Genomic DNA, 13147 nt, shown 5'->3' with positions numbered 1-13147 from the left:
AGATTTTTTCTTGCCTATGTTATATTGTTTAGCCATGTGTCTGTTAAACCTGTATTTCACTCTAAGGAACACTTAACTGGAAAATTCAGTGGGCGTTTTTTGGAAATGCAATCATTCCCAAGCTTCTGGTTAGGATCTATTTACCTTAAGTGTATTGAGACTGACTGGTGATATTTTTTTTTTGTCATGTTTCCCCCTACCCCTGACATAGTTATTGGTGCAGAGTGGTGTTAGGAGGTGAATGCTGGAAAAATAGTAGGCTTGATCTAGTCATCTTGTTACTCCTTGAGCCTCCTGGTTTTCTCACTCCTGGATTCTCTCTTCTTCTGTAGCCAAACCAGATTGTGCTAGAAGACAACATCCTGGTTTCTCGTTACATCAGCAACCCCCTGCTAATAGATGGTGAGTGTGCTTAGAAATTGTTTCTTGCTTGCACATTCTTTCTTGCTTCTAGGATGTGAAGAGCTCAACAACTTTTGTAGGAATTTAGCTGAATAATTGAATGGTCTATCTTGCGGTAGTTCTCAAAAAAAAAGAAAAGTAAAAAAAAAATAAAAATAAAAAAATCCTTGAAATACGGAAGCTTTTTAACTGGGAAAGCTTCAAGCACTGTATGGCAGCAGCAGGTAATGGTTTATTCTTCCCAATGTTCAGAGGGTCTGTTGAATTTCCTCAGTTGGATATGATGTGTGAAAGATATTTGCAGTCACTGACTCTTGACAACTCTATTTCAGACTTCAAATTTGATGTGCGCCTGTATGTTCTGGTTACATCCTATGATCCACTTGTCATCTATCTCTATGAGGAAGGACTGGCCAGGTAGGGGAGCGTTTTTTTCTTCCTTAGTGTACCTGCACTCAGTGGTCAAGAGATGTCTTGGATTGCCTTTGTACTTCTGAGATGGTAACAAACGGGAAGGAAATGCCAGTTCTGGAGCTCCGCAGAGTTTTTGTAGATGATTTATCATTATGCAGTGTCCTATCAGTTTACTTTATAGAGTCTTTAGTGAGGGACTTTATTACAAAGGGAAGTAATAATAAAAAAAAATAAATCAACTTTTAAAAGTTGAATGGCCACATACCATTAATGGGATGTGTATTGTAAAGGTCATGTTCTTAAAACCATTGTGAACTATAGGTGCCTTTGTACCCCTTCTCCATCCTTTTGGCCTAGGAGCATGCTGGGTGAAGGGAATCTAAACTTTCTCAGTTTCCATTTAATCATAAAGACAAAAAGAGACCTGTTGTTGGTATCTTCTGTTGGTCTCTTCTTAATACCTTCAAATTGTCTTTTAAATTTTAGGTCAGCGCTTGTATTTTCTGCATTATCAAGTAAAGACTGGTTCACTGTTCTTATCCTGCAAGATGTCAATTTTCTTTTGCATTTAAATTATGAAAGATAGTTAAGATTCCCAGGAAGAACATTTATTTGCCAAAAATACCCGTTTCTCTTTCATCACAGAAGTTTAGCTAAATAGCTGAGCAACTAATAAATTTAAAACAATCACCCCTCCAAAATTCCAAGTGAAGATAATTAAATCCTTACTAGTTCCAGCTCAGACCATAAACTTAACTGTTTACGATGAGAGCATCGTGAGGCTGTCATCTGCAACAGTCCTGAGCACTGTTAAATCTGTTCTAAACCCACCTCATAAAGCCAGAAAGAATAACTAGGGTTTCGGCCTGCATGGCTCTGACAGAGGCATGTACTGAATCCAGCATGTTTTTATCTGAAGCAGGTACCAAATCCAAAAAGATGTGTTAATGATGATCCCACAAGAGATATACATGTAATTCTTTAAATTGATGAACAGATTCCCTTCAGGTTTGTTGTGATGTGCCTTTGCCTGCAACGATGCTGTGAACAGGTCGCTTCTCTAAATGGGGACTGGAACAGGTGGCTCATCTTGGTCAGAGAAAAATGTGACAACTGTATTCAGTTTGGAAAAGGAGTCTTAAACATATCTGGCACACAAGTTTTATCTTTTGGGAATTGTTAATTGCTATTATTGCATGTTACTGGGGAGTGAAGAGGGGTGAACAAAATCATCTCCAAGATATCCAGTGTTGAATATGCCTGTTTTCAGAGAGTCTTAGCAGTCAATTGTAGGCCACCAAAACAGGAGTTGCATCATAACCAGGTTCTTAAAGTTAGTTCTGCTGATCTTGTTGTAACAAATAGGTATACTTATGGGAAAACAAACAAACAAAAAAAACACATCTGAAACAAGTTTTCTGCTCTGTTTAGGAAGCAAGTATTCCAATTCCACGATATGTAGCATTTTTGTCTCTTGAAGACACATGTTACTCCACTGTTGATGTGTGTGTGTGTGTATACATGTGTTGGGGGTGTTTGTTTTTTTAACTACTCTGTTCATATCAGAGGTCTAGGGAAGGAAATAAGGAAGGAAGCCAGTATCTTCCTCTGATTGAAATATCCTGGCCAGACAGCATATATTAAGATTGAATCATCAAGCTATTTAGATAGCAAGGGAAGTATGGAGGTTTATAGTCAGCTTCCTTCTCAAGACAAGGCCATCTTCAAAGTTCAAATAGGTACTCTGTGGCTTTATACCATAAAGGTTAGAGTATTTTTCAGGAATGGAATTTTTTTAGCCTTTTGGCAACTTGTTCCAGTATTTGATCTTTCTCACTGTAAATCTGTCTTTTTTTTTTTTTTTTTTTAATTTTATCTAATCAGAACTTCCCTCCTTGCAGTTGGACTGTTGCATCTTGTCCTTTTGCTGTGCTCATTTGAGAAGAACTTAACTCCGTCTGTGTAGCCATACATTAAGTAGTTGAACACAGCAGTCAGATCCACTCCTAGCCTTCTCATTTTTTGGCTGAACAATCTTTGTCTCCTCAGCTGCTCCTTATACACTGTATTTTTTCAGACCATTTTAATAATTCTGACAGACTTCTTGTACCGGAGGCTCAAAACTTAACTTTTTGAGTCTGTGAGCCAGTATCCTTACCTGGATAAGCTGGATGCTGGCTGACTGAATTTCTTTGTTTTGAGGTTCAGAATATTCAGCTTTAGGGCTTGAAATGGTGTTGTAGTCAGTCCTGAACAAAGAACTTCAGTTTTCTTTCTGGTTATGCATCCAGAAGCATCAGTCTCAGGAATTCTGGACTCTATCTTGGTAAGATTCCATGAAGCAATAATACTACTTTTCAGTGTTCTAAAATCCTTAGTATGTTTTGATTATAGATTAAGCACATGGAATCTAATCTAGATGGCATGATGTCCATATACGTGACAAATATGTCCTGTATGCACAGGGCACTGATGTTACTGATAGCGTGTGGTAAATAGTTACACTTTCCTTTAAATTTCATCCTATCTCATGGTTTTTTGTTGGAGGTAGCTAGTGTATGGAGATGAGCTGTAGCATTAGATACATGATGATGTCAGCTACACGGTTGTGGGACTGGCGCAGGGGATCAACAAGATGTGTTTTCTCTGGTCCAAGGATAGTCCTAGTTCTGTTACTGAATTTCAACTGCTCACTAAGTAACTTCAGCTGAGTAGTGCTCAAGCTTACAACTAAAGGCTTGTAACAAGACTTGCAGTTAAATGCTTTCTCATGGTAGGTATACATTTATGAGCAATATTCTTAATTACTCTTAAACTTTTACCTTTGTCTGTGGCTGCAGAGTTATGCTTGTGCAGCAAGTGTTGGCAAACTTGCTTTAGAAAATAATGCTCAAGTGCGAGTAGAGGTGACAGAAAACTTGAGGTGGGATGTTCTGTATGGCCTGCAGATGGCACTAATGGTCTTTAGTTTTAGTGATTTGGAATTTTCCCATACTCTGGATTTCCAGATTCACAGTTGGAAAGGTAAGGATCCCGGAGCTACTGGATTCTGGCTTCCTGTTTAGCTCCTTGGCCTTCCATTTAATGCTGTGGTGTTAAGTGCTGGGAGAGACTCCTTTATTGCTTCACTTGCTGTAACACTTTGGTTTAAAGCTGGGACAAAACTTGTGTGGGGCAGGAGGAAATGCCTTAACCTTTGGGAGAGGAAGCTGGTTTCTGTTCTTTACTTAGGAGAAACAGTGCTTAAGTGTGGAAGCAATTTGTAGCAGAGAACTGAGAGGTAACATAGGAGCCTGGAATAAAAGTCAGTATTGAAGCAATCTAAGGGGAAACCCACCAGCAGAACAAAGGACTCTATTTTAGGGACCTTCACTAGTAATTGCGATACTATGTGGTGCTTTCCATGTACAGAGGTTGCTTTCTGAAAGCATAGGTAGTCCCTGAAGTGTAGTCAGGGACGTTTTTTCCTCTCTTTTCTTCTTTTAGCCTGTCTGTAAGGTAATGTTTTCCTCCAGTCTTATGGTTTGTGTATTCCAAAAATACAAGAGGAACCTGACTGCCTCAGTAAAGCTGGGACCTCTACCAGAAAAGGAGTGTTATCAGGAAACCATAAGATGTAATGATCTTGCAAAGGGACAGACTTGTTACTATACACGTTTGTGATCTGATGTTTGACTAGATACTTCCTTAGGCCTGGTTGCTCTTGGCACAGCTAGACTTGTCATGACGTGATCTAGACAGGAATTTGAGGCCTCAGTGCTGAGAAGAAGAAAGGGATTATGGATCAAGCCTGTGTGACTTGTATTTCATTTTCCATGTGGAAAAATGAAGAAAAAGTTTCCTTTGAAGGAGGTCTGAAGGGTATATACACAGAGGTATGTAACAAAGCCTTCAGCTATTGTTAGTTGATTTGTGCTAGAAATACTGAATAACTGTCTGCTTTGTCCTGGTTGATGTTCTTCAGTGCAACTTTTCAGGCAGATGTTGACCATAAAGCTTTTTTTCATTTGATCTTCAAAGAGGTGTTGAATAGAACTTAGAAAGTGCCAAACAAACAAAAATAGGTAGATGAAGCATGCTGGCATACATCTGGTAATTGTCCTTTCAGGCACCAAGTTGCTAAATATCTGTATTTTATCATCTACGTTGACCATCTGTGACTTGCAGCCTGGAGACCTCTAGCTGGTACTTGTGTATTGAAGCTGTAGGTTTGGACTGCCTGCCTGCAGCATATATTCCAGAATGAGGTAGTCTTGACAAGCTTACCGATGTTAACCTGAGGGTATAACTCAATCATCTGTTCTCATGCTAAAAATATGGGTTGTTTTATTTGAGACTTTTAAAATATGTGATTAGAATATCCAGTATCCATACCCATGGATGTGTCTCATCAGGTCCCATGGATGTGTGCACCTTCAGGCTCTTTACGTGGTCTTGAACCTGATTTTTTCCTACACTGGGCAGTTCATCATTCTTCCAGTCCCTGCCTTTGCCTTCTGGGGCCCGGGCCATGTACTGGAGCTTTTGTCGGCAAAGACTTCAGCAAAATAATCATTATGTATCTCAGCCTTCTCCATACCACAGTGACTACTTATGTGGGCATTAGCAAGTGGAAGTCCCACGGCAGCTCTTACAGCAAGTATTGAACTGATGCATTATGCTGATTTTTTCTTTTTTTTTTTGGAGGGGCATCCTAGGATGATGAGAATGAGCCTAACTGGTATTTGAAGTACAGCTGAAGAGGACACGGGGCCAGGAATAGCCCATGCTGTTTGTGAGAGCCTTCCTTGTTTTGCCATCTAGGCATGCTCCTCTTGCCCATCTGACTTTCCCTCTTCTTGTGCATCTCCCAGTGGGACAGAAAGGAATCTGAAGGTCTGTCTTGCTTGGTGCCCCCAGACATAACAGGGACGTGGTGGTGGGAGTTCATAGTGAAATGTCTCCTTGTTTTTTGGGATACTTCTCCATAGCCTACTTCTTGCCTAAATCACAAGATTTCGGCAGCCTTATTTCTGAGCCTGAGTGGCTGGAAGAGTCCTAGTCCAGTAGGAATTTGTTAGTCTGATTCACACTGAAATTGAAAAATAGATTTAAATTAAAAAAAAAAAAAAAAGTAACACTGAGCTAAAAACCAAATGTTCTTGCAAAGGGCCTAAGGAGCAGCAGCTGGGGGGAAACTTTCCAGAGCGACACGAGACTGCCAGTAATGGCAGAGGGGGCAGACGGGCTTCCCAGCGCTGCCACCGGCTGCCTTCTGCTGCCTGAGCTCACCCTGCTCCTCCACACAGTGCCCCTCCTTCGGTAGCCTGGCTTCCTAATTAGCACTGGCTCCGCTGGGATATTTACCTTTTCTGTGCTGGATTCCTGTGGTTTCCAAAGAATTCAGGTGTTTGCTGCGAGCCAAGGAATTCACATTACCTCACAGCCTGTGCTTAGGCCAGAGCCTGCTGCAGCAGCCCAGTCCCCCCTTGCAGTAACCCCTGCCTGGCAGGCCTCTGCTTCTTAGGGAACGCAACTTATTTCTGTGTGGACACTTGGGATCAAACTGTAGCCACTTCAGTAGACATCAGCTCGCCCAGGAGCTAAGGAGCAGTGTGTTTCACTACGCATCCCCGCTGGACTTTGCACTGGTGGATAGTGCAGCCAGCCAGAAGGGCTTCTGCTGTTTCCTTGCTTGAGACGAACAGGGTTTGAATCACCGAGGGGAAAGATTGATCTACCTCTGTGTGTATGGTTTTCTTGATAGAAACTTACTGCCTCCACAGGCACCAGTTATCTCCTTTTAGACTGTTTTTTACCTTGAATTTGCTTGTATAAAATCGAGTAGTTGGACCTCAGGCTGTTACTGTCTCTAACACAGTAGAGTGTGTGTAATGTATATTTATGTATATGAATAAAACATACATAAATATAATATGTAAAATCTATATTGTATACGTATCTTTATGCATATATAAAAAGTGATTATATATATTAAAACATATATTGATACATGTAAGTATAATAAATATAATAATTTAGAGACTGGGAAACAATAGGAGAAGTTCACAAAATCACAGACTGGTTGAGGTTGGAAGACACCTCTGGAAGTCATCTAGTCCAAATCTCCTGCTCCACTCAGAGCAAGTCCAGCTGCTCTTGAGTATCTCCATGGACAGAGACTCCACAGCTTCTCTAGACAACCTGTGTCTGTCCATATCCTGCTAGGGGCAGTGCCTATGATGGAAACTCGAAGTGGTTATGAAAAGATTTGAAACAAAACCCAAACAAAACCACAACAAACAACACATACATACAAATACCACAACAAAACAACAACACCCAGGTGTTTTTCTTTCTCTGCAGCCATCTGGTAGAATTACTCCTGAATCTTGTTCTTTAACAATAAAAATGCATGGGTAATTTTATCAACCTTTGGTTAGAGGAAATTCGGCCATAGTAGAGATGTCACTAAAAGTCCTTTTTGTGTTTTGTAGTTCCCCTACAAGCTTTGGCTTCTATTCCTGAGCTTCTGCTAACTGACATATCAGATGCTGGAAAAATAAATAAATAAAAAAAACCCACTATATTGACAAGAGGGGAGAGTGTGATGGTCCTTACATACTCCTGTATTTATTTTTTGACCTTTACTGCAAAGTAACTCCCAGGTGACATTTTGGAATCCAGACCTTGATACTGTTTGAAATTGAAGCATCTGTAGTTCTCTTCTACCAGTTCTAGTCTGTTGGACAGTTTCCCCAGGGCACCATATTTCTTTTAGTTCTGACTTTAGCAGCAGTTCACAAGAACCCTAAAGAGAAATGAGTGGTGCAGATAACTTTCTATGTGGCCTTAGTTCCCTGAACAAGTGGCAGCCAGTAGACTAACAGGGAAGCCAAAGACTAATGTGTGAGGAGCAGAGGGGAGGGAAGAGGGATTGAGAAAAGAGACTCCAAGCAAAAAATGTGAGGAGCGTGCTTATAGAAACGCTACATTAGTTATTTCCAGGACATTTAGGCAGGAACCCTATGTGCAGTCATGGAAAAGACTATCGTAATGTGTGCTTTTTCTGTAGCACTTGTTTGAGAGAAAAGGGATTAACTATTCATTCCTTCTTCCCACTCTAAGGTCTTTTCTCTTCTCCTCTTCCTTTCCCAGGCCCTGGTTAGATGTCTCAAATAAGCATTCCAGAGCTGCCAAGTTTTATGCAAAACCATGCAACATCTTATGTAAATATTTAATGATCCAGTTTACGTATTTGCAAAATGACTTGCATATGATAAACTTCACCTTGTGGTCAGTTTGTTTCCCAAAGCAGTGCTGAGAGTAAGGCAAAGAGCAGCGTGTGACCTCTTGGGCAGTGAATGTGTGACAATAAAAGTGTAGGTTATATTAAAGCAATGTAGGGGTGTGTCTCTGGGTGACTTACTGTTAAGTCTAGAGGCTGTGGATCCTTCTGAAGTCTGAAGGAATTAGCAAGAAATTCTCCCTCTAATTTTCTGTTTCTGGTGGCTAGGCTACCTGCTGCCACTCTTGCCATCCCCCTGCATGCTTTTCATTGCTCTTCCTCTCTCTGTGATCCAACAGAAAGTGCAGCCAGGGGGAAGGCAAATGTATTCTTGCTGAAGGTGAGCCCTGTCACAGAGTGCAGTTGCTGGTTAAAGGGAACTAGTTTTTGCCTTTGGCGTGAGCTGGATGTGCCTTTGTGACTTTCAGCTGAGATGTAGGCAGGTGTGTCACAACTGTTGAATGCATGAGTGCCACTTCTTATTCTAGGTTTTAACTTCAGAAATAAAGGGTATCTAACGCTGTCCTGAGGAAAGAGAAGCTGCAGTGAAACGGATGGAGGCTGCCAGGGCTGTTCACAATCTGATTGCTGCTACTTCTGCTTGGGAGGCTGTATTGCTGGCAGTAGTTTAGTGGAAACTGAAGAGTGTACGGTCAACCTCACTTTCATGTTCCTTGTTTCTAGGTGTATTTTTGAGATAGAAGCTCTACCGGAATGATAGCACTTGTACTTATATCTAGAAGCTTTTGGAATCTAATCTCTTGTATGTCATGCTAGTGGGTGTCCTTAATTTTGTTAAAAAAAAGGGGGTGGAGAGAAGGTTGGTTGTTAGTTTTTTTTTAAAAGCCTTACATGAAAATTGTAAGAACCTGAAGCAGTGTGAGTTTAGTGGTTGAACCGTTCATGTCACATCAACATAACTACCAGCAATACACTACAATATCAAGTGTGCTGGGTTTCCATGTTGCAAAGTATTCTGTGTAGTCCATAGCTTGGACAGGGCCAGTTCACAGCAGGGAAAATAAGAATTGGTTGAGACAGAGCAAGAAGGTGGTGTTAGTGAACACAAGATGGCATTTCTGAAGATTTTCACTTGGTAAAATAGTTTCCGTTGGCTGCAGATTTGCCTCCCCGTTCGGACAGGCTGGCCTGTAATTTAGGAGTACTCTTGGATTCCTGGCTGATTGCAGGCTCCCACATAGCAGCATCCACGAGTAATACTTTGGCTAGGAAATGGTCCTATCCTGGCGGATGATGACCTGGCCTCAGTTATTTGTGCCTTCATCACTATTTGGCTGGACTATAGCAATATGAGATACCTGGGCATGAAGCCTTTAGTGCTTAGGAAAATAGCTTGTACAGAAAGTTGCAGCATGTGCTCATGGTAAATTGTGTAACGGGGAAAACATCAGGCTTGCCCTTTATTTTCTGTGCCACCTTCCCATATAGTTTTTAAACTGTTCTTAGGATCTTGGCCCTTAACTTTTTGTTGATAAATGTTCTATGCTTCGGATCAATAAAAGGTTACTTACGCTTTTTAATGATGTGGCCAGGAACTTGATAATCCTTTAAAAGACTGAAAGAGTTAGCATGAGTTTGTTATGATCTCAGAAGAATTTACTAGGTGATCTTACAAACACTGAAGTCTCCCTACTTTCCAGTCATAGCCTCTTGCCATGACCTTATTGTATGTAAAAATAATTTTGAAATTTTTGTTGAAACAAGGCATTCTGTAGAGTGCAAGTCTCATGTTTCCTGGAGAGACTGAGAATGGTAGGTGAATAGTTTTGTTACTGCGTTGGAAGGCAGATGCTGTGATGTATGGTATGAAAAGCTGTGGAACTAGAGAGTGCTAAAGGTAATCATAACTGGTATTTCAGTGATAGTGGCACTCTTCCATTGCAAGCAAGTGCTAACACGATGTAAGGGGTGTAGGCTATTGTCCCAATGTTCCATCACCATTCTAACATCCAGGGAGTATTGATAAGGGCTGAAGAGAGAACTTGGGTTTTCCATTTGTAATTTGCAGACTTGTCCTTTGGATAAGGCTAGTAAGGCTGTCAGAGCAGCTCTGGAAGAATGTGTTAAGTTGACATTTGATTCTGTTTAAAGCTTGGAGTCTTTCTGATAGCAGACTTGAGTCACTTAACATTTTGTGTGTTTTTTTTTGCTGCGTTACTGAACTGGACTGTGATTATGCCTTAAAATGACAGCATCCTACTAGGAGAGAGAGAAGTTTATGCATTGAGAGCTCACAAATACACTGGAATCCCTTCTGAATAATCAATTCATACGGAAATGTAAATCCTGTAGTAGCCTTATTATCCTTATGGCATAGAGCTCAGACCAGCTAATAATAAGGATAGTCTCAGTAGAAGGAAGCTAATGCAAGTGTTTGAAAGCTAAAAGAACTACTATTTAGAAGTATCATTTATATCTACCAGGGGTTGATATTCTCATATTTCTGATTATGTGCATAATTAGCAACAAGAACAACAAAAATTAAATTGATTAGTGTGGTGAACCTAATTGTTCTCTTTTTCAAAGTATCAAAGGAGCCTTGACTTTCTGAAATAGCTCGCTATTTATGCTCAGTGTCTTCCAGAATCTGGTTAAAAGCATATTATCAGCAAAATGCTTTCAGTACGCTGCTAATAAGTGATTGCTAAGGTGGAGATTAAGTCATAATTAAGAACCAAATACGTGATGGAGCTGTTGTCATTACTTTCAAAGCAGAAGAGCTAAATCCAGGAAACTTACAGTTAAACTGAAAAAGAAATGCAAATATTTTAAGCTGTGGAAATATTTGGAAAGGGGATTCAAACTTCCAAACTCCTTTCTGTTGCCAACTGCTCTAACTTCATGTATAGTTAAAGCTCAGAAAAATCTGGTGCAAGATCACGTTCAGTTTTTTAACCTTGCCACTCAGTTACACTGTGGAGGTTTTTTTTTTCCCTGCTCCCACCTGTGTATTTATTTTTAATTTTAATTTGATGTGGATTTGCTGGTATTGTTTCTGTGGGGAGAGAGATTTCTCAAAATGGCTACCAAATGAGGGCCTTAGTGGCTTCAGTTTCACTGAGAAATGGGATATTTGGCAGTTCTTTCTAAAGGAGGATTTTTGTGTGTGTATGTGTAACTTGTTGGATATCCTTGTATAGTCCAGCATCTTCTGAACTGTGGAAAATAAGGGAAGGATGAAGAGAGGTGACTTTAATAAAGTGAAGGAGGATGCGTTTTTATTTTGTGTATGCCAGGTTCACTGCACATCCGGATTCTCTGGATTTCCCTCCTTCCTCCTCTCCTATATTTTTCTTGATTTCTGTCTCCTTTTTCCTGCTTTGAGGGTTCATCAAATTTACTCTTCTTGTGAATGATCCTACATTGACATCTTAACCTACTAGGGTATAGGAGAAGGGTCAGAGTGAAGAAGGTGGATTTTTTTGGTTGGCTTTTTTTCCCCACTAGAACATGTCTTCTGTTTCAATCTGTGGTGGCTAGCAATGGCTCACACTGGTATTTCTGCAAATCAGATGCCATGGATTCTGTGCTTGATGTTTTGTTCTATGTAATGTTCTCCAAAATCTGAAGTGTAAAATATATCTTGAAAAGAGAACTCATGACATGCAGAATAACTATTATTATCTCACACTTAACTTGATGTCAGGTCCTTGTCTGGTTGTAGGATTTTGCAAATATGGCCACAAACAGTATTATCCTCTGCTTAATGTTTGCTTTTTTAAGATGATTTGTGGTCTCCTCCTAAAATGGAGGCACTACTCTGTATCCTGACTAACACCTTCCACCCAGAAGAGGGTGTACCTGTATCTGAAGTTAATTAGCATCCTTCTATACTTCCTCAAGTGGCCGTTCAGTCAGATCCATGAACTGATCTGACTTGCCTGTGTCTACCCAATTTGTGGAGCAGATCAAGGAGAGTGGCTGGAACATGGAAGTGAGCAGGTGATGAGCTTTCAGCTGCAGTGTATCTGTACACTGACAAAGGCTGATCATACAACTCCATGTTTAGAATGCATTTTTTTTGCACGAGATACATTATTAAGCACTTTAAACAGGTGTTGCTATCGGAAGAAACAGTCCTGTACTCTTCCTTGCAGCTGTTCTCCTTTTCCTGTTGACCTTTTCCTTTCCTGACACAGGTATGTGATCAATTCCCTTCTGGCTATATAATGTAAACTCTAACAGAGGGGTGGCATGTGCAACTGTACTACCAGTACTAGCACAAAAAGACTGTTTTTAGATGGCACGTCTGCAGTGGCAACACTCTTCCCTCGTGTCAGAATTGTGCAAGTAGAATGAAGGTGGGTAGTTGAGGAAAGAATATGGGTAGTTTATGTGGCCACTGAAAACAATTACTTATGAAATTACAACTTTCTTTGTAGCTGTACAGTAGGCAGGATCTGGGTGCTGGTCTGCCTTTTTCATTCTTTCACATGTTTTTCTATCTCACACACCATTCCCTCTGCCTCCTTACTCCCAACATGAAGGCAAAAAAATAAAAAGAAAAAAATAAAGAAAGTCCCTCCAACTCCCTACAAACCAAAATCTGGGCTGTTTTTCAGTTGGATCAGTTCTTTGATTCATTTCAATGCAAACATCTTTGATGGCAATTTATGGCTTAGGGAGTGTTGATGGAGCACTAGGTTGCAGTACAGCTAATTAACACCTTTTAATCAGAAATTCACCGCTGATGTTGCCATAATAAACAGGCTGAATTAACTGTGGCATTGTTGGCTGTAACAGGGTTCAAACAGAGACTAGGTGAGCTTGCAGCAGTGGCTTGCTCTTGATTGCTATCTTCCCTGCAGCACCTTTGTCCTTTCATCCTACACAAGTTAGATGACATCTTTGTGATACAGAAGGGTTGCACTGTCCCAGAGAATGACAACGCCCTGGAGCAGATGCTGCCTCCTTGGACAAATTGGTCTGGCCTGCAGGTTCTGCCTGGTTCCCTGAATACTTCTTGAGAAAGGGGATTGACAGTTGTAGGCTGTACAGATGTCAGCAATAGAAATCTGTTCCCACAGTCAGCCTTTCGTAAGG

At 40.6% G+C, this 13147-nt stretch overlaps 1 protein-coding gene across 1 annotated transcript in view; it reads left to right on the top strand.

The window, feature by feature from the left end:
* TTLL5 (tubulin tyrosine ligase like 5) overlaps positions 1 to 13147 on the top strand; it is a gene marked incomplete at its 5' end in the record, with an annotated part of 124988 nt that overhangs the window by 7827 nt on the left and 104014 nt on the right. Inside the window, 2 exon segments of the mRNA XM_084287921.1 lie at positions 333 to 402; positions 735 to 819. Of these exon segments, the coding sequence (XP_084144047.1) occupies positions 333 to 402; positions 735 to 819 (155 nt within the window).

This window comes from Netta rufina (assembly GCF_964035555.1).
Source record: "Netta rufina genome assembly, chromosome: 5".
In the NCBI taxonomy this organism is placed as follows: Eukaryota; Metazoa; Chordata; class Aves; order Anseriformes; family Anatidae; genus Netta; species Netta rufina.
The sequence above is the reverse complement of the archived record's forward strand: the minus strand, read 5'-3'. Positions and strand labels throughout refer to the sequence as shown.